Source organism: Diabrotica undecimpunctata, chromosome 4 (assembly GCF_040954645.1).
Source record: "Diabrotica undecimpunctata isolate CICGRU chromosome 4, icDiaUnde3, whole genome shotgun sequence".
Classification (NCBI taxonomy): Eukaryota; Metazoa; Arthropoda; class Insecta; order Coleoptera; family Chrysomelidae; genus Diabrotica; species Diabrotica undecimpunctata.
In genome coordinates this window covers 157,281,984-157,308,108 of record NC_092806.1, presented here as the reverse complement: position 1 = coordinate 157,308,108, position 26,125 = coordinate 157,281,984, and the positions used below count along the sequence as shown (strand labels likewise).

At 33.9% G+C, this 26,125-nt stretch overlaps 1 protein-coding gene across 1 annotated transcript in view; it reads left to right on the top strand.

The window, feature by feature from the left end:
- The window catches only part of nau (myogenic-determination protein nautilus), a 119,245-nt gene that overhangs the window by 51,377 nt on the left and 41,743 nt on the right, over positions 1–26,125 (top strand). Inside the window, exon 5 of the mRNA XM_072530717.1 lies at positions 9,976–10,054. Within this exon, the coding sequence (XP_072386818.1) occupies positions 9,976–10,054 (79 nt within the window). The remainder of the gene's footprint in view (positions 1–9,975; positions 10,055–26,125) is intronic.

Below are 26,125 nucleotides of genomic sequence, written 5' to 3'. Positions count from 1 at the left end.
AACATCGGCCACCAATTCACGGTTGATAACTCTACCTTTTAAGTGGTGGACAAATTCACATACTTAGGTTCCCTGATCACCAAGGAGAACATCATGACGGAAGAAATCAAGCGAAGAATAAGCCTAGCAAACAAATTTTGCTAATGCTAGCTATTTTGGACTGAGTAGACATATGAGAAGCAGAAACTTAAGCCAAAAAAACAAAAATAACCATATACAAAACCCTTATACAATCAGTGTTGACATATGGGTCGGAGACATGGATCATTTCCAAGGCAGATGAAAACCTCCTGCTTATATTTGAACGAAGGATCCTGAGAAGAATATTCGGTGGCATCTGTGAAAATGGTGTTTGGAGAAGGAGGTACAACTACGAGATATATCACAGATGTAAACATATATTTGGTGGTATAGACATAGTATCCCTTATAATAGGAAGACTAAGATGGGCAGGACATCTGCCAAGATCACAGCAGAACAACCCTCCTAGAAGAATCCTTATGTCACAACCTGTGGGAAATAGAAGTAGGGGTAGGCCAAAACTCAGATGGAGGGATGGTGTAGATGAGAATAGTAGAAAAATAAGAAAAAGATAGAACTGACTGGCGTAATAGACTTGGGAAGGTCGAGGCTCTTTTATAGGGCTGTAGCACCAATGATGATTGCATAGTCTGCCAGTTTAGTTTCGCTCTTAAAATACTTAATCAATAATCAAAAGCACGCAAAAAGATTAATAAAAATATTATATCGTGTTGTAATTGATTGAATTGAAAAAAAAGTAATTTTGATAATGTAAGTAAGTTGATGGTGTTGGTAATGTAAGGGAAACAAAAGTTATTCTTTTTGGGGACAATGTCAATCTGAACCACATTTGGGCTAGACCGGTCCAACGCCACAATGTATCGATTTTCTTTATCGATGAAATACTTTGTAATTTCCGAAGTGGAAATTGAAACTTCAAAATAAACGTATTTTAAACTCAAATTGTTGTTAATTTCCGTTAAACATAGTAGAATTTTACAATAAAATAGTATCAAAACTATATTTGCTGTAATTATTTCTAAAATTTGATTCGCAATCAGAATTTAATTGATGCTATTATGTCGGTTTTTATAGACGGACTTTCAATTTATAGTGCTAGTCCGTCTCATACAAAACGTCTTTTCATTATCCCATCCTCTCCGACTCAATTTATACAATAATATTAATAGAAATTGTGAATTTATACACCGAATAGAATTACTAAAATACAATCAACTACGACCATTTAATCTTCTATAATACCCAGACAATAGCGTGTTGCATTATAATTCGTACAAATAATTATTTCCAAGGCGTTGCATAAGCTCGGAAAGTATCATTCAGTATTTTAATGTTATACATTATAAAAAAAAGTTTATATTTACATAAAATGAGAAAATGAACAAAGAGTACTACAAAAAAATATATTTTTGGAAGGATTCTGTGAATTTAACGACTGCCGATTGGAGTATATTCTATCGATTATGGTACAGCTTTCCTTACATAGCCATTCTTCATTTCTCCACACGATTTTCTAAAATTCGCTTTTATATCCCATGTTGTACCAGCTTGTTTCCTTATGTCATAGTCCTTTCTTATATTTGGACGTCTTCTTGGTCTCTTGATGACTCTTGGATACCACAGTGTAATTCTATTGGACCACCTACTGTCAGTTCCTCTCGCTAAATATCCCTCCCACTGCCATTTTAAAAATTTAATTCTATGGATTATATCAGTATCTCTTTGATAGTTGTAAGTTTAAGCTAGCTACTCTATCCGAGATACTAGTTATTTCTACTATTCTTGTAACGAATTATTTTACCTCAGGGTAAGATCATGGGGGTAGAAAATTGGGGACTGAAACTATGGGGGCGAAGATAGGGCAAGCAAAACAATCGTTATATGTGCGAACGGCACTCAGGGGTTAGCTGGAGAGCTGGGGTCGTGGATAAGTGAACGAAAAGGGTGTCAGATTGGGGTAACTACACAGTGAAATAAAAGGTCATGAATCACTTGGGATAAACAAAACAAAAGGAAACAGGAAACACCTCTAGTAATTTATAAAGAGCGCCACTTCGAGGTGCCTAATTATAACCATTACAACAGCTAGTTGTAACTAGGGAAATAATTATCAAACATAAAGAAACATATCTTTTTCAAACGGAAACTCAAAAAAGGTTAGTTAAAAAAGAAACAAATGTTAAGAAACAAAATTTAACATTTATTGTGTCTTACCACAAACAGTTATCAAAAATACAAATGGCACAATATGAATATTTGCAAAATACAGAATAAAAAAAAACTTACATGTCTATCTGTTCACAAAGGAGATTGCTACAAAAATTTTCGAAATGGTTCCTAGGTTATTTATTAATATGGCCAAATTAAATTATAAAAAATTAAGGATATCCTTGTTTATGAAAATATCTTAAAATTTAACCTTATATATGGAATATCTTTTCTATATAATAATCAAATTAAAATTGTTTTTCAACAACAGCAGATTTAAGCCAAAATATCATATGTCAACATAACATTGTAAGACAGAATAAATTATGACATTTTGTTGGCCACGCCTCTAACACAATATAAAACTTTTTAATGAAAGCAATTATCAATTATCAAAAATAATGTCTATTTAATTTGGAAAAATTAATATGTTAATTGTTACCTTGATTCACAAACTTTGCCACTTAACTTTAAAAAAAACTTGCTACTATCTCTGGGATTGGAGCTGCAAGGACAAAACTCTCAACTGGAACAAAAAGGAAACCATTTCCATACTCCGGAACGAAGATCTGACGTAGATGGGGTTGGATCAAGCAGGCAACCGACAACAAAGCTGGTGGGACATCCTATATAATCATTTTCAAAATTTCATCAGTTCCGGTGTACTGCACAAATCTTACGATGATTACTCTGTTCTAAACTGCCATTATGCAAAGAGTATTATTACCTTAACAGGTCTTAAGACAACACAAAGAAAAATGAATCGACTCCTGATTCAAAATCGCCCAAACATCCTTCTAGTCTCAAATATATTGTTTGACCCCTATCTCTGTTACATTTTACAAATTCAACGCCAAATAAATTCCCCTTACGTTTCCGGAACCAGTTGTGCCTACAAACTTAAAACAAACATAATACCCTCGACACTCGTTCGTAACAACCTTGAAATATTCCCAGCTTTATTACGTTTTAGAAAAATTGAATACCTGACTTGCAATATTTTTTCTAAGGACCTCTTTTTCAATCGGAATATTAGGGGACTCGAATATAAACAAATCGTTTTCAACGACAATAACAACTCTTTTAGATTCGTCGAAATAACACATAACACGTATTATATTGATTATTTTAAATGTCCTCGTTTCCTAGCTTTAACCGGAATAATTTTATACCTGACAATATAACAGAGACAAAAACAACTATATTTTAAAACAACTGAATACAGAATTTATACTATTATATAGATATTAAATATAAAACGCTACATTCTTCGATTCCATTTTTTGTTGATTAAGAATCCAATACCGCTACTTCCTCCCGTTGATGTGACTCGATAGTTGAATGTGTTTCCTTCCTGATGCTAATTCCAATAACTCTTCATTTTTCGTCTTACTTCTACTACACCCAAAAAAATTACAAATGATCATCTATTTTACAGCAGTTACGCATACAATTAACAAATTGGATCTAAAACACGATAAGTTTTAAATAAGCTAAATCGTATTCAAACCCAAGAGTAAAATTTGCAGAGTCTGATAAATATTTTCTATTCTTTATTTCTAGAGCGTGACAGGACTTTAAAAAGCAGTATTTTAAGGGAATTTTCTTTTGAATCTTACAGTTCCATTACGAGGCCACCTCAAATTCGCTGTTAAATAAGATTGTCACTGAAGTTCTTATTTCTTTTCTTGTTCTGCAAGAAAAGCTTCTTACTACTACAAGGGATTTACCGAATTTTGATAGTTTTAGTTGAATTGTAAGTCGATTTTAGTATTCTGAGTGTTTAGTAGAGTAGGAGGCAAGGAGAATAAAGACTGACTCAGAATATGAAAGTATATGAGCTTTCTGGAATGAATTTTATACAAAATATTCAAATGTTCTTTTAAAACCCAGAACTTCCGAAAAAATATTGAGCATAAGTTAAGGATATGATGGCATTCTGTATATTTATTATTCAAACACACATAAAAAAACAAACCCGGTGATTTCCTTCTATTAGATCCATCTCGAATTCGTGTAGATTTGAATCTTTTTCGTCTTAGTCTTCCAATATGGCTTTTATTTGTATACGAGGGGAAATACGTTGGTTTTAAAAACAATGATTTCTACTTGGACGAATATTTTTTGAGGCGAACAATAAAATAGAGATAAGAGTAATGTTACCGTTATAATGGATAAAATGCAATAGCAAGGCAAAAGTAAAGACCTAATTACAAAGGGACTCACCAAATTAACGAGGAATTCAACAAACTTTGTTAGACAGGATATCTAGAGTTTTATTCAAGGTTAAAGAATATTTAACAGATTAACAAAGAAAATTACTTACACCAAATACTTACCACTTCGGGTTGTGGATAGTATCATGAGGTTTGTTTCCTGTTTTTTCCCCATGATTCTAACAGGTATTCGTAGTTCATTTCATGTAATCGAATGAACTATCTTCCAATAACGTCGTCCCAGGAAGACAACTAAAAAATATTGACAATATTTTAAAGCCATCCACTTTAAAATGTATAATATATGTCTGAAATTTATCGTATATTTTGGTATAATCGAATTTCGAAGAAAAATTTAGGGAACCAAACCAACCAAGAAAATGTCATAAAACAAATAAGGCGAAGAAAATATAGATGACTGGGCCACACACTCCCTAGACCCCTAGATGACATTACCAGGACAGCGCTGGATGTAATCGTCAAGGCCGATGAAAAGTAGGCACACCTAAAAAACTTGGCAAAGGGTAATACTGGACGAAGATAAAGAAATGGGAAAAACCTGACTTGAAATCAACGCACTAGCCAGAAATAGAGTTCCATGGAGACAATTCGTGGAAGCCCTATGTTTCTCTTAGGAATCTCGGGACTATATATAGTCCTAGAGCTAAGATTAATAATATTACAAGAATTGATGTTAAACTCAACAGTCTTCCGGGTTTAACCGCGTCCATTATCGTTGCGCCGAGCTTTCGACATCCTCTTTAATGTCTTTTTCAGGTCTTCTGAGGTCTCAGTCTCGCGAGCCCGCAGACACTACTACTTTGATCACCAACCAATGCATTACTGCCACTGGGGACAGAGGACGGTTCATTTATACCGTCGATGGTGTGGTTTGAGTAGCATCATTATGAGAAGTTCAAACACTTTATCCATTCTCTCTATAAGTTTTTGGATCATTAATTCTAAATTGTTACATGTTTCTTTTGTATTCAGTTTTTGCTGTGTAATATTTGAGTAGGATGCGATGGTATGATTTTCTCCCTCCACAGTGTTTGCATATGTAACAGATGGGCGACAAGTATTTGAGGAACTTGGCAGGCAATAAGATTGTATTTTTTCCCTCAAATTTAAAAATTGTTTTCTTTGTAGACCAAACAACCTCTTTAGTTGACAGAATAATTCTCTTGGCAATTTGTGCACTTCACATCTTTAATTCGTATTGGGTTTGGGTATTCGGATAGCAAGTGATTGGCTGTACATTTTACGCATCGGGACATTATGTTGCCATCTTTGTGAATGTGTCCGAAATGTTGACACCTGTGGCATTGCGGAATTTCTCTTTTGGGATGCGGTGGTTCAACTTTAACTATTGAGTTAAGTAGTTTATTGACTTTATAAATGTCTTTATTATTTGCATTAGCAACCAATTCTTCGTGGAAAAGTGGTAGTTGACATTTCTCATATCACATGTCCAGCCCATTGCAATCTTTGTATTCTAATGAAGTCTGACAGTGGTGCTTCCTTATAAAATTGATAAAGCCTGTTGTTGTATCGACTTCTGAAGATTCCGTTTTCCTTCACAGGTCCTATTATTCTCCTCGGTACAAAGAGGGCCAAATGTTCTCTGTTTGCCTGCGTTATTCTCTTCCGTATTTCTCCATCTTCTGATCCGTCGGTATATATTTCTACTCCCAGGTATGTAAACTTTTCAACCGTTTCAATGGCATCTTCATGTATAATGTTTTGTGGGACTATATTTCTTCTCGTCTGTATCATTATTTTTGTTTTTTTCTGTGTTTTAATTTCCAGACCTAGTTGAACCGTTTGGTTGGTCAGTAGCTTTCCTCGTCCAGTTTGCATTTACCTAACCGCATACTCTAGTGCCAGGTTAAACAAAGTTGGGGCCAGCCCATCTTCCTGCTTTAGTCCCTGCGGAATTTAAAAGAAAGTATTTCCGGTGGTTTTTATTCGTACACATGCCTGAGTTTCATCCATTGTGGCTATAATGAGTCTAATTAGTTTGTGTGGTATTAACAATTCAACCAATATATTGTAGAGTTTGTTCCTTTTGACTAGTCAAATGCCTGTTTAAAGTCTACAAACACGTTGTGAACAGCAATTTCATGTTACCATGATTTACTCTAGATCTGTTTTGACTGTAAATAATTAATCCAGTGTCGATCTTCCCCGTCGGAAGCCCATCTGATACTCTCCAATAATATTTCTGCTAGTGGTTGGAGCCGCTGGTTTATAATATACGTGAGGACTTTATATGCTGTACATAGTAGAGAAATTCCACGGTAGTTTTTGCACTGGAGTTTGTCTCCTTTTTTATAGATCGGTCGTACTATACTTTTCTTCCGGTCGTCGTATTTCGTCAACTCCCGGGGCTTTATTGTTTTTCTTTGCCTTAATAGCTTCGACAACATCTTCTATGGTTGGAGCTTCTACTCCATTCTCTACTTCATTCTCTTCTACGTAGTTCGTAGCCATTTCATCTTGACTAGACTAGACTTATTTGAGGTTTAAATCCACTTTTTATCTTTTTTAGGTATTCGTAAGCCCCTCTAATTTCATTGTTATCAAAATTTTCCTCCATTTTTTCTATTTGTCCATTTTCATAGGCCTTTTTTTTATTTCTACATATCTTATCTGCTTTCCGTCTTGCGACTTCAAATGATATTCGTCTTTCCCATGTTCTTCTTGTTATATACATTTTGTGTGCTTCATTTCTTTCTTCTATTGCTTGTCTGCACTCGTCATCGAACCATGCTCCTCTTATCGCCTTTTTTTGTTTCCCAGGGTGGACACTCCCGCTGTCATCACTGCTGTTTTGATATTATTCCATTTACCCTCTATGGAATGCAGTTCTAGCGTCCTTAACTCATTTAAGACTTCTTCTTTTAACTTCTCTTAACATTCCTGAATCTCCAGCTTTTCCAGGTCCAGTTTGTTTGTTCTTTGTTGTCTTTCGTTTCTTTCTTTGTTAACTCTGCATCTAAATTTGGTTTGGGGTAAAAGATGGTCTGATCCACACCATGCTCCTCGTCGTGTTCTCACATCTGAGATACTACTGGCTGCCCTTTTGCCTATCAGCGTATGGTCTATTTGATTGTTTGTGGTTCCATCTGGTGAAATCTATGCGATTTTGTGTATGTTTTTATGTGGAAAGCATGTGGAACTTATAACCATGTTTTTACTGTTAGCAAAATTTATCAAAAACTCTCCATTCTCGCTTGTTTAATTTTGCAGTGGGTTTTTTCCTGTTGTGCCATAGAACTGCGACTCCTCGCCTATTTTAGCATTCATATCACCCATTCTAATCTTGATGTCATTTTTGGGCGCATTGTCATATACTATATCCAGCTGTTGGTAGAAGCTTTCCTTTGTATGTTGTTTTTGTTCTTCTGTTGAGCAATGAATTTTTATGTTAGGTTGAAGAAGTGGGTTGAAGAAGAGTCTTAACTTTCATATCCTTTCACCGACTGCCTGGAAGTCTAGGATTTTTGACTTAAAATCATTATCCACCACAAATGCAACTCCACTGTCCCTTTCCACTGACACCTTTCCCCAGCCATCTTGTCTCCTGAAGAGCGGTAATCTGAAAGAGATAAAGTAACTGTATTATCGGTAAGATAGTTTCGAAACAAATTCAGATTTCTGCTTTAATCTGGAGCCTTCTAAAAATTGCAAGACATGACCAGACGATGATAAAGATGTTAAAGAAGACATGGGGAATCTAAAATTTGCATTCCACGACATGTCTATTCATCTAGGCAGAAATCCTAACGAATTTGTTTCTCGTACTCGTACAGAGTAGATCCGAATAAAATGAAAAAGACAGAAAAGATTTTATTTCACGTTCAAAGCGTCTATGTATCTATTGATACGTATTTCGACTTAAAAAGTCTCATCAGAATAGATATTCATAGCCGTTCTTAACGTGAAAAATAAAATTCTCTGTCTTATTAGAAGTAACAATAACATGGCTTCGTTATGGACGCAATAGCGACATCTGATAGAAAAATCGGTAAGATAGTTTCGAAACAAATTCAGATTTCTGCTTTAATCTGGAGCCTTCTAAAAATTGCAAGACATGACCAGACGATGATAAAGATGTTAAGGATCTACTCTGTACGAGTACGAGAAACAAATTCGTTAGGATTTCTGCCTAGATGAATAGACATGTCGTGGAATGCAAATTTTAGATTCCCCATGTCTTCTTTAACATCTTTATCATCGTCTGGTCATGTCTTGCAATTTTTAGAAGGCTCCAGATTAAAGCAGAAATCTGAATTTGTTTCGAAACTATCTTACCTATTTTTCTATCAGATGTGCGTCCATAACGAAGTCATGTTATTGTTACTTCGAATAAGACAGAGAATTTTATTTTTCACGTTAAGAACGGCTATGAATAACTATTCTGATGAGACTTTTTAAGTCGAAATACGTATCAATAGATACATAGACGCTTTGAACGTGAAATAAAATCATTTCTGTCTTTTTCATTTAACTGTATTATATTATTTTTTTCAATTATACAGTGCTTAGGTGATCATACCAATATCTTCTTGTGCTACGTAGTGAAGGCACTGTGTTATGTAATTTTTAATGTTATCAGTATCTAAAGGGACTTTCGATTAAAGATATTTCAAATGCATTTTAAATTCTCATTAATACTGTTAGCACTAATTACTTAAATTCAAACCTTCAAAGAGACTCCTTTAGCGGTAGTGGCTTAGCCGTTAATTACATTCTAAATGGAATTTTTGACCTCATTATTCTCTAGGGACTTTTACGCTGGCACCGGTAGACAAACAGTCTGAGAGATTTCCGTTTTCGTGGCCAAGGAAAAACCAGAAGAGCTTTTACTGAATAATATATTATTAAAGTTTTCTGTTTTTCCTTCTTTTAGTCGGATTTCTTTCCAGCTATAGCGTTGTAAATGTCTGAGAGAATGTGATATATTTACATGATGAAATAAGAATATGAATAGTTGACAGATACTATGTAGTTATATACATACATATTAACCTTAATAAACAGATATCTTGATAATAAAAAAAGAATAAGTTTTTTCAATTATTTTCCTAAAGATTGTCTCATTTAATGTGTTGAATGTACTAAATATCATACAATACGTGATAATGAGTGATAAAAGGTTTAATCGAGATGTCTTATCGTATGTTTAAATGTACAAAGTTTGTGTGTTGATTAAATCGGTTTGTTGAATGACATCGAAGTTTTTCATTCTATAACTTTTCTTTCTTCGTCTGAAAAATGGAAACCTTTATACTCTATCATTCATTATTGTATAATCTAGCTGTGAATTAGCCAGATAGGAACAAATTAGCGGATTTGTTATGAAATCGCGAATAGAATTGCTAAATAACTAGAAAATCAATATCTTAGTGATAGATTAGATACATTTTTGAATTGTTTTAACTCGATAAGAACTTTTTTTTAACTTAATCTTTTGTAACTTCTTGATTTCTCTTCTTTGTTTCAGAATAGTGCATCAAATCCATTCGTTTGTGAAAGGCTGCAGCAGTTTAGTGAACCTCTACAGAGATTTAATTCCTCAAATGGTAAGTCTAATTAACATAAAAATAATAAATCTTGAATATTATGTTGCCTGTGTGAGTCCATTTCAAATAGGTAAAAAGAAATAAAAATAAGACTTACTTACCATCAATTTATTCTACCATCAACGATCGGTTTTGCATACTAAATGATGGTAAAATGGTATAGTTTGTTTCACGAAAAATGGTTGAGTGCTTAATGGTTACCTGAGTTGATCCTATTGTGTATACAAGAGTCTCTCAATACACTACCGAAGTACACAGGGTCGCACTTCAGAAAGTTTGTTATTTAATATATTTCATTTGTAGCTGTGTAATACACGATTATAAAAATTTATTAAAGTATTTCATATGGTATTTTCAGGTTGTTCAAGTGAATATACTTGATAATTGAACAATTTTTAACATGAAAAAAGTAGTTTTTTTGTTCTACGTGAATAATTGTAGTATATGGATCTAAATTCAGAAAGGTACTTTCCTTCACACTTTTTACAGGCTTAGGACTGTCGGCAAAAAACTGGCGTGTTTAAAAGTTTCTGCTCTTCCTAATCGGATATCGTTAAAAATGTACAGTAATAATAGTTCTATTTACAGTATATACATACAAATGAATACATAATGTACAAAAAATAGATAAATTGAAAAAAAAAATATAGAAAAATATATACGTTAATATTTACAAAAAAAAAATACCCAAAATAACCAAAATATATTTATGAATTCCTAAATACCTAATTCTGTTTCACTGTCGCTATCCTCTTCAAGATTAATAACAATTGGTTTAATTATGTGATTCAAAGTAACATATGAATTTTCTACGTTCATTAAATGGCGTACTGAATTTTTCCAACTTTCTGGGGAGATATCATCAACACATTTCCTTATTAATTCGACTACACTACCACTTAAAGTCGGAGAAACATTTGGCTTTAGTTGGTGCCACATATGCTCTATGGGATTAAATAAACAATAGTAGGGCGGATGCCGTAACACTGTATGTCCCATGTCCTCGGCCAATGCGTCACAAACATATACTTTCTTAATAGAAAATGATTTTAACACTTCTAACAGTTCATTTTTTAAATAACTTTCTTCAAAATATATATCGTTTTCTAACAGGTAGTTTTGAATTTTAAATTTTTGTGTTATTTGCACTTGGAGACTTATGTAATTGACGACTGTGGTAACTTGCATTGTCCATTACTATCACACTATTTTGAGGAAGGTTAGGTATATGACAATTCTTAAACCATTGCTCAAAAAGCTCTGCCGTTGTATCCTCATGGTAGTCCACGCAGGAGTCTTTAATGTTCTTTGCAGAAAGCCATAAGGCATTTGGGACCCAACCATTTTCTGATCCTGCATGTAAAATTGTTATTCTTTTCCCTTTGTTTGATGGAGCTTTTGTTTGACACCTGTTGGAAGAATCGGACCATCCTTTGGATGGTGTTTCATGACTGTCAAACCATGTCTCGTCCAGATAAATTATTGGTCGATCTTCTATACGGTACTTTCTTATGGAAGTTATATATTCAGTACGCCACTTTTGTAAACGATGGGACTCCATAAGCACTTGCCTTTTGTCAATTGTACGATATCTGAAGCCCATTTTAGACAAAATCCTCCAAAGACTAATGCGGCTACAGTTTATTTGTGTATCATCATCACTAAGCCGTTGTTTTAAAGCATCTAATGTAGGTATCCGTTGCTCTTCGTACATTGTGTAAATTTTTCGTCTTATTAAGTCCTTATCACTTTCGTCAATACATTTGGTAGAACCTGCATCCTTACGCTTCCTTCTTGACTTAATGGGATTTGATGTAATTCTTTTCACTGTGGTTAGAGGTATTTTCGTTTAATCAGATATTTCACTGGCAGCAGTATTAGCAGTAAGTCCTCTTGTAAGTAAAGACATATATATTGTTTTTACGATTTCTCTAGCGTCAGCAGATAAATGCTTTTTCTTTGCTGGAACACTGGAAGAAGCACCATCAATGTTTTTCCACGGACGCCACATAATGCTGTTTTATAATTATAAATAGGTATAACACTGGTAATACTTGTAACACTTTCAACTAAATGAAACAAAATGTACATATATTTAAAAATTTCTCATCGGTTTTATATACTTTTACAAATTATACAGAATAGAGGGAACCTGTATAATTATTCCAGGAAATACTTAACGATCAACAAATTTATTGTGGTCATTAAAAGATCAACCATTGATAGTAAAACTCACTGTTAAAATGTTTACAACTTTATGAAATAAAATGTATTCTAATCGTTTTTATAATTTTATACGATTTTTTAATCGTTTTTATATTACCAGGAATTTATTATACAAACAAGATAACGACACTCCACAGTAGCTTCAATTTTACCTTAATACTTACCTGCTCAACTAATGTTGACTAAGCTGGGGTACTTGCGGTCGGGTTTTATTGCAATCATTAAGCACTCAACCAATTTTCGTGAAATAAACTATAAACTAAATGATGCCGATACAGAGATTATTATTAACTGTTTGAGAGAACATAGTTAAAAAACTGTTATGGTAAACTGGTGGCAGGTGATCATCGGTTTTACTGCAACTAGTAACGAATAAAGGAAAAGTTCTTGAGGAGAAAAGATATTAACAACTAGACTAGGAATGTAGGTATTGTGTAAATTATTTGATGAAAATTAAATGTGGTGTGTTATATTATTTAAAATTTATTTATATTTATTGAAGAAATAATTGTTACATGTCAATTAAAATTAAAAACACGTAAGGACAAACAGAACACATTTAAAAAGACAAAACAGACATTTAATTTAAAAAGGGGGTATGTTGTAGAACTACATCACTTGTATACAGGAGGAACTGGCAAACAGGAATAGTTTTTTGTTGTCTAATAAATTTATTATTCGGGTTTAAAATTTTGAGGATTAAAATTTTTATTGTTTTGAATCAGCCAATCAATCATACCATTTTTCTTGGATTACTATTCTTCTTCTTCAAGTGCCCTGTCCGTTGCGAACGTTGGCTATTAACATGGCAATTCTGATGTTGTTTGCGGCGCTTCTGAATAATTCGACCGATGTGAGCCCGAACCACTTCCTCAGATTTTGGAGCCACGAGTGTCTTCTCCTATTACTATTAGGCCCAGGATTCATCTATAGCGAATGGTATAAGGCATTATCGCAAACAACTATTGATTTAGGGGGTAAATTTGGAATTAGTTTTTAATTTATCCATTTGGGGTAATTCGTGGCATTTATTTGTAAGTGATACCCGCTGGATTTACTACCAGACTTAATTATTAAAAGAGCGTTTGGAATAAATCCCATATCACCATCAGCATGCACTATTATTAAACGTTGGCCCTTCGAAATGTTCATCAATAACACTCTACTAGAACTGTCAGTCTATAAGTGCATGTGTTTCGTTTCTAATTGTCTTGTAATTTTAGTATGCTCTTATGTTTTGTTTGACGTATATTTCAGGTAAGCTTTTTTCTTTTCATTACATTTGTCCTTCACTACTATACAAAACCATGGAGTTCTTCGCCTTGGCAACGATTTATTTTTATTTATATTTCTTTCACCAAGAACTTCCTTTGCCGAGGCTAAGATATTAGACTTAATTTTTGCCCAGCTTTCTTCGACTCCATCCCTTTCTGTGATATATGTGTTTCTGCTTTTTTCGGTTATTCTTTTTTGGAATAGGTATCTTGTGAAGTCATCCTGTAAGCTTTCGACTTTTATTTTTGTGGTGTATTCTGGTGTTTTGTTATCACATATATATTTTTTCATTAGGATTTTGCACAATACTAATTTATGATCGTTTCCTATTTCTGCTGATGTTAGTGCTCTTACATCCAAGATTTGAGAAGGATGTAAATCTCTATTCGACAGAATATAGTCTATCATAGATCTTTGTCCTCTACTGTTTTCAAAAGTGTATTTGTATTGTTTTTTGTTGTTTTGTTGAGGGAAAAATATAATATTAATACGTATCTCGTGTATGCTGCAGAGGTCCGTCAGAAGGACTCCGTTTTCATTTCTGATATTTTCATTACATCGCTGTTTTATTCCTGGAACTATATCATCGCCAACACGGGCGTTAAAATCACCCATAATGATTATATATTCATTTGGGGTCTCGTTTATTACAGTCTGAAGGTGTTTTATTCTTGAGCAAAATAATTTATTAAAACGATGAAAAAGTTAGATTTTCCGTACACTCTGTATAATATGGTTTGGGGCGTGAGCATTTTTTTAACGCTTCTAGTAACGGCATAAACTAGTAAATGAGCTTTTCTTAATGCGACACTAAATTTTGACAACATAAAATAACCACGGCGTAAAATTGAAATAAACGATCTTCTCCAACATTTGGTCCCGATATTTATAAAACACTCCTAAACCCGCCATACATATAAATTTTATTTGGTATTCCCCGTTCAGTGGGATATAAGACAGATGTTTCCTTTCCTAATGCCTAAATCGTGTCTTCGTGACCGTTTGGCAACATCCAGTCATAATATCACAGAAATAGACAAATCGTTTCGTCCCGGTTTTTAGCTTTTAAGAGATTTACCCGCCCAGGTCATATGTCAATGGATCTTACATGCCGGCTGAAAATCACGGACGGAATTCCTTTCTCGGCGTTGCTGAAATTGTTACTTGATTACACACATATACACGACTTGAGGTCTCTTCGATTGATACAATAATTTCCGAAGACGACCCTAGAGGCGCATTCTGATGAGTCGAGTGGAATTGAAGGGTTAAAGTTGATCAACAAAAGTTAAATTGGATTTGATTAAGTGCCGTAGTTCATTAAATAAATAATACCGAATACAAAAATTGTATTTTCGCATTATAACCGATAATAATTAATTTACTATTTTATAAATACTAAATCAGTCAAATAAAATTTTAATACTTTCTAATTAGGAGAAAGTGTACCTTGGACCATCTTTTAAGTCGATATTTGGAAAAATAAAAAAATTATGGATAAAGAAGATTCCTTTATTTAATCAGTTTTGTAATATGTATTTACAATTTAAATATAAATGAAATAAGTAGGTACTTGAAAAATAAGTAAATAAAATAATCACTCTCTGGTCTGAGGTACAACGGTTGTACCTTGGAACAACTCCTTATTGTACATATTTTGTAAGAGAAAATAGTACAATGTAACTTAAAAATAAACTTAATTTAACAATAGAAATAACCGATAAACTAAAGAAGAACATTTTATTGACTAAAATCAACTGAAATATAAGTTGTGACAAACCTACAGATTTAGGTTCAGGAAGAGGCCAGTGGCGGATCCAAGGGGGGGGGGTCACGGGGGTCATGACCACCCCCAAAACAAAATTAAATATCAATCAAATAATCCTAAAAAATATAATTTAAAACCCATCAACCCTATAAGCAGGAAGTGAAGAGTTGAAATTGTTTAAACTCATTTATTCTAGGGGTAAGTAAGTGTTGAATTATACGGAAGCCTTTTTAAATTGCTCTTTAAAAATCAACAATTCTTAATACAGTAATACCTCGACTAAGACTTCCACGAATTAAGAATTACGCGATTTTCAAATTTTGTCAATTCGTCATTTGAGTGCCAGAGAATCGTTCGATTATCGATGAGGTAGAATTACCGCCCACACATTATTGTTCATTCAATGTACATGACATGACTTTTCGCACGAAATCAGCACATTTTTATTTTGTATTGGGCATTTCTTATCTTCAGTTTTGTCTACGAATTGGTTGTTTGTAATTTGAATATGTATTATAATTGTTGAGACTGTGTGCTACATTTTATAATTTATCTATAATAAATATCAAAGTGAATATTGTTGTTGCATTAGCTCTGTCTGATACGTTAGTGAATACAAATAAAGCAACTGGGGGCTGCTGTCCAAGGTATTTGTGAAACTGTGAAACAGTAGTTTGTCTTGTTTTGTTTTAGGTATAACTGGATCACTTAGTCGTCTTCTTCAGTCACCAAAATTAGATTTTAAGTAGGTTACTGAGGTCATAGAGGACACTAAATGCATTCTTCAAAATAAAAGATCAAATGCTGAATCTGTTTCAAACAACGACTTTCACCGAAAGTTATGAATCTATTTAATCTTCGAGTTGTTTTACCTAAAACTGATAACACACCAGAAGATAAAGTTGCATTAAAAAAATTGTTGAGACCTTCCGGGATATTATTGGACTAACTACTTACTGCATATTCCACAGTCGAACAAGAGTTTTCACTGTGGATTCAAAAGTGGAAAAGAGTCGTGCAAAATAATGGAAAACTTCCTGATTGTATTTTAGAAGTATTAGAAAACTACGATATTCATATGTATCCAAATATCAGAATATTTCTGCAAATATTAATTACACTGCCAGTCAGTGTCTAAAGACTTGGCTTAGAAATAGAACTTGGAAAGGTTAACTGATTTAGCACTCATCAATGTGCATCCTGAATATCTCTAGATTTCATACAATCATATAGCGATTTGCTAAATCGGATAGGCGAAAAGAATACATTTTTATAAAATTAATCCGTAAACTAATTTTCGAAACCAAATTCAGATTTCTGCTTTAATCTGTGCCTTCTAAGAATTGCAAGGCAAAACAGACGTTGATAAAGATGAAATTAGAGACAAGGGGAATCTAAAATTGCATTCCACAACATATCTCCTCAACTGAGCAAAAATCCTTAGCGAATTGGTTTCTCGTACTCATAAAGAGTATATCGAAATAAAAGGAAAGACAAATAAAAGGAAATTTTAGATTCCCCATCTCTCTAGTTACAACTTTATCAACGTCTGGCTATGCCTTGCAATTTTTAGAAGGCTCAGATTAAGGCAGAAATCTGAATTGTGTTTCGAAACTATTTATGGATTTATTATTAGATGTCGCTATTGCGTCCAGATCGAAGCCATTTTAGTGTTGCTTCTACTATGGGTGAAATACGTATAAGCGGATACATAGACGCATTATACGTAAAATCAAATCTTAACTGTCTTTCCTTTTATAAAATTATATAATATTTACTTATCTTATTCTTATAGTATTTTTAATCACTGAACTTTTATTTACCACTCGTTGCCGGCTGTTGCTGATAATTCGTGAGAAAAATTTCAATACCGAGTAAAAAAATACTTCACTCACTTATAGCCTAATATGCCTAATTATAGAAATAACTATTCCTTAATTATATTATGTTTTTTGTTGAATAAACTAATTTAAATAAAATGCTGTTTACACTTATTCTTAAGGTTTCTTTTTCATTACGTAAGGGTGGCTATAACTACAGCAAATTGCTCTCTATCTTGAGCTGTTCTTAATATCGAATATGTGTTCATGCCTGTCTGTTGGACCTCTTTTTCCTTCTACTTTTCCTTCCATTATGAATCGTAGAAAGTTATATTTTTCTTCTCTGTGAATATGTCCTAGATAACTCGTTTTTTCTGTTGTTTACAATATTTAGGAGTTCTCTCTCAGTCCTCATTCTTCTCAGCACCTCGTTATTGGTCACGTGCTCTGTCCACGAAATCTTCAGCATTCTTCGAAAAACACATTTCAAAGGCTTCTATACGCCTCATACGTGTAGAGTCCGAATCCGAGAGTCCATGTTTTCACTCCTTATAGTAATAAGGAATAAATGAATGTTTTTACAAATTGATATATGATATAACGATAAGATAGAGTTTATTAGGAATGTTAAATACATTCATTAATGTTTACAATTACATTAAGTTGTTGCATTTAAATTACTTAACTTTGGTTTATACTTATTTATCCTTGGTTTGTTCTTGATTTTGTAGCTATAGGATAGGTGGATTTAAATTAATTGTCTTTAAAATACTTAACTTAAATTGACAGTCCTTGATTTTTCAGTATTTATATTTTAATAACTTTTCTTTGGTTTAATAGTCTTGTACACTTGATTTTACTGTCATAGAGTATGTGGGTTTAAATGATTTTTTTTTGTTTAAGTTTAAAACCCCTTAATGTTGTACCCTTCTTTGCACCCGTAGGGTATTTGGGTTTTAATAACTTCTCATTGGTTTTATATCGCTTAAAATAATTATTGAGAAAATGGTTCCCTTATATGAGGCACAAACCCATGACCCCCCCTGACAAAAAACTGTAATGTTTCGCCTTTCCGCCATTTTGTCAACTACGTATTCCTTGAACTTAGATTTGTGTTGCCGGGCAATTTTTAGAAGTTCTGCTTTTACCATTCCATCTTCGTAAGGCAGATACTTATTCTGCAGCCAGTCAAGAATATCCTGTTTCTTTCACGCAGTCGTTGGAAGTCTTTCTACTAGTCGTGAATGATAAGGTGCATTATCTAATACTATAATTGAATTTGGTGGTATGTGTTCAATCATCTGCTCAAAATACTCTTCGAAAACATCAGCTGTCATCTCCTCGTGATAGTCTTTTGTGCTTTTGGACTGAAATTCCAACAAACCATGCTTAACAAATCCTTTTTCACTGCCAATGTGAGAAATTATTAATCTACTGCCTTTACCAGAAGGTGGGGAGATACCAGTAGGCCAATCTTCCATAAAGGCTTGCCTGGAGCTTAATATATTTTTATCTGACTAAATTTTTTTTAGAGTATGACCTGAGTTTACCCACGTTTCATCCTGGTAGAAGATGAGCCTTCCTTCAGCCCGGAATTTTCGTATGGATCTTAGATAATTTCTTCTCCAACATATTATCTCCTCCCGGTCAATCAAAAGTGATTTTCGGTCTGATTTCTCCCACCGGAAATTTAATTCTTTTAAAACTTGCCACAATTTAGTTCGTCCGATATGAGGCAAATCCGGGTCGTCTCTAACTTCTTGTAAAATTTTGTTTAGGTTTGGTATTTCTTTTTTGAAAAAAAATCCATGAATTTTCCTTCGAATACCATTTTTGGCAAATGCATCAATTTCAATAGGCTTTTTCCCTCTCTTTAAGTGTTCGTTTGTGTTTGGGTTAGCTATAAGTACCGTGTTTTTTTCTTTCTGATAGGAACCTATATATAGTTGACTCTCCTACGCCAGTCATGTTGGCACAACTTTCGACTATGTTGCGAACAGTGTTTGTGGGATTCTGAGAAACCAGAGCATCGTGAATATTCAGGACAATAGTCTTCTCTCTTGGTGAATAGACAGACTTACTGACTGTACGCAACAGTACCGGTGTAAAACTTGATGATGTTGATGATGAAGCCATCACAAACAATCCAACAAAACGAGCACGAGCGAAAGGTACGTATATGTTCGTAGGTATATGGAATAAAAAATCACTCACGCACTGCATATAATTCGCAAAAGAAATATTCGAGACGCTAATTACTGCCGTAGACGCAGACACACCGACGAGCCGTAAATTACATGCGATCAAAAACGTACTAAACAAAAAAATTGTTTTCGTTCGTAATAACTTCACCCTTTTAAGTTAAGTTTCGAATATAAACTGAACAAACGAGGCACGGGACCAAAGCATACCCATTATATTATTAAAAATCTGGGGAATTCCATCCTAATTATCTTGCAACGAATAGTACCTTCGGATATGAATTCCAGGTTTTCTAGTAAAGTGATTAAACGCGAAGATTAGTATTGAAATATCCAAAGAGATAAGGTATTCTTATTTACAAAATTGTTAATGGTTAAATTCTTATTTTTATTAATATAATATAGTTACATAACATTAGCCGTGAAAGTTTTAATTGTTTTTTTGCTAAATATATTAGTATTAAAATATTATTAATATTATATATATATATATATATATATATATATATATATATATAACAGTATTAAAAAATATTATATTATTATTTAATGAATAAACACCTCAGGAACGCCTATGGTTTACGACCGTTTTATGAGTTTGAGGCACATTTCGTGTTCTCAACAATTTATGAACGGAGAATAGTGAAGTAAAAGAAATAGACAGCAAAACAATAAATAGAAAATTGAAAGAAATCGATAATACAACGGAAAGCACAGAAGAGAAGATAGAATCCCTTAATAAAACGATAGACGACATTAAAGACAATTTTATGAAAAACGAAGAAGGTAAGAATAAGACATGGATGACGACAGAGATTCTGCAGCTGATGGAAGAAAGAAGAAAAAACAAGAACAATAACTCTATGTGTAAAACATTACAACGAGATATACAGAAAAAGATCAGGGAAGCCAAACAGAAAGAACTGGAGAAAAAATGCCAAGAAATCGAAATTCTACAAAGTAAATATGACGACTTCAACGTGCATAAAAAGGTAAGAGAAATTACAGGCAAATGTAAAAACAAAAGAGTAAACTTGTTAATGAGAACGGAGAAGTAATTGTGGAAAATGAGAGTATTAATAATACCTGGAAAAATTACATACGAAATTTATTTTTTGATGAGAGGGAGAACCATTCCCCAATACCTACGGAAACAGGACTACCTATACTAGTGGCAGAAATAAGAGCAGCCATAATATCACTAAAAGAAGGGAGAGCTCCAGGACCAGACGGAGTACAGTCTGAATTTATGAACTTCTTGATGATGAATCTTTAAGAATACTAAGTAAACCCTAAAAAATATCTATGACACAGGCAATATTCCAAAAGATTGTAGATTCCTCCTTTGTTGTAGTTATGCCATTTATTTTACATGGGTGATCTTAACCTTATATCTTCTGATAGTTCATCTCAGTAGATTTTATATTCGATATTTCGTGTTCTTTGGAATGTTTTTCTAATTCTGTTTTTGATTTCTTTTAGTTCTTCTGGAATTATAAGACCTCTGTTATTCGTATTTTTTTGGGATGTTATTTTCCATTGCATGTTGAATTCTTCTCGTAATCTCTTTTGTTCTGTCAGTTCTTCTTTTGGATTAGAATTCCATTGTTATCTCCATTTCGTTAAGCTGTCTTCTGTAGCTAGGCCAGTTTGCGTCTATTTATTTTCATGCTTGTTGCTATATCTGACACAAACATCATCTTGTCTCAATGCTCACAATATCTTAGAAGTGTTTTTGCGTGATATTTCGTGTCCATACACCCCAGGCTGTATGGTGTGCGTTGAAATCTCCTGCTGGGACTACAGTATCTGCAGAGCCCATCATCTCTTCGATTTCTTCTAGAGTTACTAGAGCTAGACCGTTGACAATTCTCCTGTAAATAAAACGAAGAGCAAATGTAGCGGGAGCTCATATAAATATATAGTACAGCTGATAATAATACTTTTTGTCAAGACGCGGATAATAAAATGGTTGTAGCACGTGATGATTTTTATTAACCCTATATCGTACACCTACGTTTCCTATAAAATATTTTAAATAATAATAAAATACGTTAAAGAGAAAAAAATGTATACTAAAAAATTTATATACTTCAATTTTGTATAGATAACATTCCATGTATATAAATCTTACCTGACTGGCAATAGTATTAACTTATTATCAACCTAGATAAATAAATACACAAACCTCAAACAAAACAGAAGCAAGCACACGTCATAAAGCTCCCAGTACTTTATAAATCATGAAATTTTTATGTCGGTCCTATTTTCGACTGAAAGATGCCCATTAGACTCGGCCAATCTATTTTACAAAGTACTTTTATTATGATATAGTGTCGGTATTCTTTATCTCTCTGCAAGTCGTGAGTCTTCTTGCAAGGCGGTAAAATAAATAAACCTGCCAGATGTGTTTTAAGTGTTTGTGCACGATCTCTTAGCCGTTTTATTCTTTAACAATAATAATTAAAACAGTAATGACACATTTGAGGACAAATAAAATGATGTAATGGTGGTTTAAACGATCATCACCGTCGTTGGCGTGCTTCGGATGCGCAATCTTGGAAAATGTTTCCACAGTATAAGATAAAAAATACCAGCTCTTCGAAAAAATGTGCTACTTGTAGAAATTATACAACAAATTACAAAAAATTCGTCGCAAGATTTCGAGTTTTTAAAATAAGAAATTTTTTGTTAGTTTCAGATGGACAACTACTGAATTTATGCTATTATACTTTTACTCTTCTTATGATAAATAATATTTGTTATTTCTTTAGAACTGAGTTGTCTACGGGCCATCTGGTAAAGTGATTTGATTAATTTCCCTGTCAGTAGCAATAATAATAATAACAACAATAAAAAATATGTTTTTAAGTATTGGTATTAGATATTCATGGTTTTTAGGGACATTGAACAAATAACGTAATACATACGAGGAGTGAGAAGTAGAAAAATCATCAAGAGAACTGAAGAAATATTGTTTAACACTCACAACATAATCCAGAAAACAACACACCTCAACAATGCCTGGACACATTAAAACAAAATCTCCTTGATTATTCAGGCTGCCTGAGGAGATACAAAGTTAGCAACAACCGGAAATGCGACAATGTACTTTTTGAGCATGCAGAGAACGAGAAGGCGTTTTATAGGAAACTTAATTCCACTGTAGAAAATGAAAATAAATTATATCCAAGCCAAGAAGAAATTCACGAGTTTTGGGGAAATCAACTTTCAACGCCAGCTACTCATAACACCATTGCTGGCTGCCAATCTGGCTAAAGAAGTTTTGGAGTGTTCATGTGTGTTTGTCAATGTTAATTAATCATGTTATTTCTAATCCACAGGAAATACCATCATTTCTTACACAAGAAACCACTTATCTAATACCAAAGGATCACAATAACATCCAGGATGCAGCCAAGTACCGCCCAATTACTTGTCTTCCAACTTTGTAAAAATTGGTCACATCCTGTGTAGCCCGACGTATCTACCAACACTGTGCTCTAAACAATATCATAGAGCCTCAACAAAAAGAATGCGCTAAGGGTTCCATGGGTTGCAAAGAACAACTTATTATCGACTCAGTCATTTCTAACCAGGCATACCAAACCAAAAAAAGGAACCTTTTTACTGCCTTCATTTACTACAAGAAGGCCTTTGATTCAGTGCCCCATGAATCGCTTATAGATATATTGAAAATATATTAAAGTCGATGATAATCTCGTGACCTTTTTAAGGCATATAATGGCAGAGTGGAAGACTAAAATTCACCTTCAAATACCTTCAAAAACCAATATCGAAACTGAAGATATCCCAATCAACCGAGGTCTTTTCCAGGAGGACTCGCTGAGTCGATTTTGATTCTGTCTAGCGAGGAACTCACTATCTCAGCTACTGAACTCCACTGACTCAGGTTTTGGCATCAAAAATAACAATACTGTTGTGGCGAAGCTTAATCATGTGTTGTATATGGATGATTTGAAATTAATGGCTTCAACTCGAAACCACCTAGATGAGATGCTAAAAACTGTAGAAACTTTCTCAAATGATATTAGCATGCACTTTGGACTGGACAAGTGCCGTATACTAAATATAGTCAGAGGAAAGTTTCAGCCCGGAGATTTCCATATGCAAGATGCCCAAAACATCAAGGAAATGGGTGAAAATGAAAATGGCAAAAAATTGACCATAAACTAATGAAAACCGATCGAGGTTCCGAAATCGGTCATATCTTAATAGTAAAAATTTGTTTAAGGCATTAAATACGTACTCCTGTTCCGCGCTTACCTATTCATTTGGTATTATCAAGTGGTCAAAAACGGATATAGAAAGTCTCCATCGAAAAGTAAGAACACTTCTCACAAAGGCGCAAAGGCTTCTACCATCCACGCAGTGCAGTAGAGACCACATTACCGAGATATCAAAGGGGAAGAGGACTTATGGACATAGGTGAGCAACTGGATAAACAGGTTGCTAATTTAAGAACTTATTTTCAAGTGCATGCTGAGACACCTACTTTACATCGAGCAATTTGCGCAGTAGATGATACGACGCCGCTTAAACTGAGGGAACAAGAAATGCACATAAACCACTTGACTAAGCAAGAAAAAAATGCGCGCCTGGATGAGTAAACCTCTGCATGGGCGATATCTCAATGAGATCAGCTAAGAATATGTCAACAATACAGCGTCGAACTATTGATTGACATCAGGAAAGATGTTTCCCGAGACTGAAGGTTTCCTACTTGCCATTCAGGATCAGGTTATTCCAACTAAAAATTACCTGAAATATATTGGTAATTATCCTCAAGTCCAAAATTACAAATGCCGATATGAATGCCAAACCCAAAAAACCATCGAACATCTTACTGGGGTTGCCAGGCGTTTGTCAGTATTTGATTATAAAGAACGCCATGACTCAGTAGGAAAGAGTATTCACCAAGAACTAGCTGACAAACTGGGACTTCTCCAAACCGGTCATCGTCCTTATTATCAATACGTCCCTGACAGAATACTTGAAAATGACAACCACAAGCTATACTGGAACCGCACTCTGCTCACAGACCAACCAGTGGCACGTAATAGACTGGATCTCATACTAGTTAATAAACTTACTAGGCAAATAACACTTATTGATGTGGCGATACCCAACACCAATAATTTGCGTGTTAAATACAACGAAAAATTCGCCAAGTACAGAGATCTAGAAATACAAATTAGGAGACAATGGAGAATGGAAAGTACCCAGACAGTACCTTTTATTCCATCCACTACTGGTGTTATTCCAAAAAACCTCCTAGAGAACATAAAACAGCTGTGTCTAAATGAACATCTTTATAAGGCCATGCAGAAAGCTGTACTCCTTGCGACGTCCAGATGTGTACGAATATTTTTGGGAAATACTCCAACATACCAAGTCACCTAGGGCTCGAAAACACGGAAAGAGTCCCACCAGAGCTCAATCCTTTTGATACCATAGGTATTTGGGATGAGTGAATTTTCGCCTTAGATGGAGTGTGGGCCGCATAGCTAAATCTGGGAACATGTTTTTAGGTATCGCCACATCGATTAGTGTTGTTTGTCTCGTTAGTTTATTAATTAGTACGAGACTAGATAACATGTTTTTACCACAAAGATCAGATGTTAAAAGCTGTAAAAACCTTCTAGAATGATATTAGTATGCTCTTCGGATTATACAAGTGTCATGTTTTAAACACAATATATAGAAAGGTTCCGTCAGGAGGATTCTATTTTAAAAATAACCAAAATGTCGAGGCCATGGGTGCAAATGATATGTATAAATATCTCGGAGTAAAGCAAGCGTGAAAAATTGACACTAAGCAAATGAAAATTTTAGAAACGAGGCAGAAACCGACGAAGGGAAAAACGGAAGAGAGTAGAACAAGATTACAGCTTTAAAAGAAGCAAAACAAAGAGAACACCACAGAAAAATAAAGAAGATTAAGACAAAGATACAAATGCAGTTATGATTAGTATGATGAAAGAACTTATGGGAAGAAATGAAGAAATAATGAATGAAATAAAGCAACTGAGGAGGGAGCAAACCGAAGCAATTAATGGAAATGAGGCAAGAGAATCAGAACTTGAAAAGAGAAGTAAAGCAATTACAGAAGAAAATTTAACAGAGAAAAATAGAATAAGAAAAATTTGATTGTAATAGGAATAAAAATGGACGCAAACGACGACAGAAACAAAAGAGAAAGAATGGAAAATTTCGTATGCAGAGAACTACCAGTCAAAGTGAAATTAAGGAATGCCACAAAGATTGGGGAGAATCGCTGCGTTATAGAAACAGAAAACGTCCGCATTTACATAAGCAATAACCTGACAATGAAATAAAAAGAATACAGAAACAAACAAGCAAAGTGGATAAGAAAAAACAGGAAAAGGAAAAATGACAAGAATAGGATACAAAAACTTAACAGTAGACGGTAGGAAATGGAGATAAGGTAACGAGAAGGAGCGGCTATATGAAATAAAAAAAGTGGAAGCTGCACAGGGGGGTCAAAAAACTAATAAGTAGTTAATAACAAAGAAAAAATGGTAACGACATGACCAAGAAGAATAAGAATAACTCAAAATGGTCATCTTGGATATCTTGGAATTTAGTGTCTTCAATTTGGAAACTATACTATAGCTGATAAGTCTTAAATCTGTAAGTTGTGTTGGATTAGTTGTTTTGGAAATAAGAATAACGCTAGTAATTATCCAGTAAGTGAAAAATAATTTTTTAAAATACAACAATTTTAAACATGTCTTGA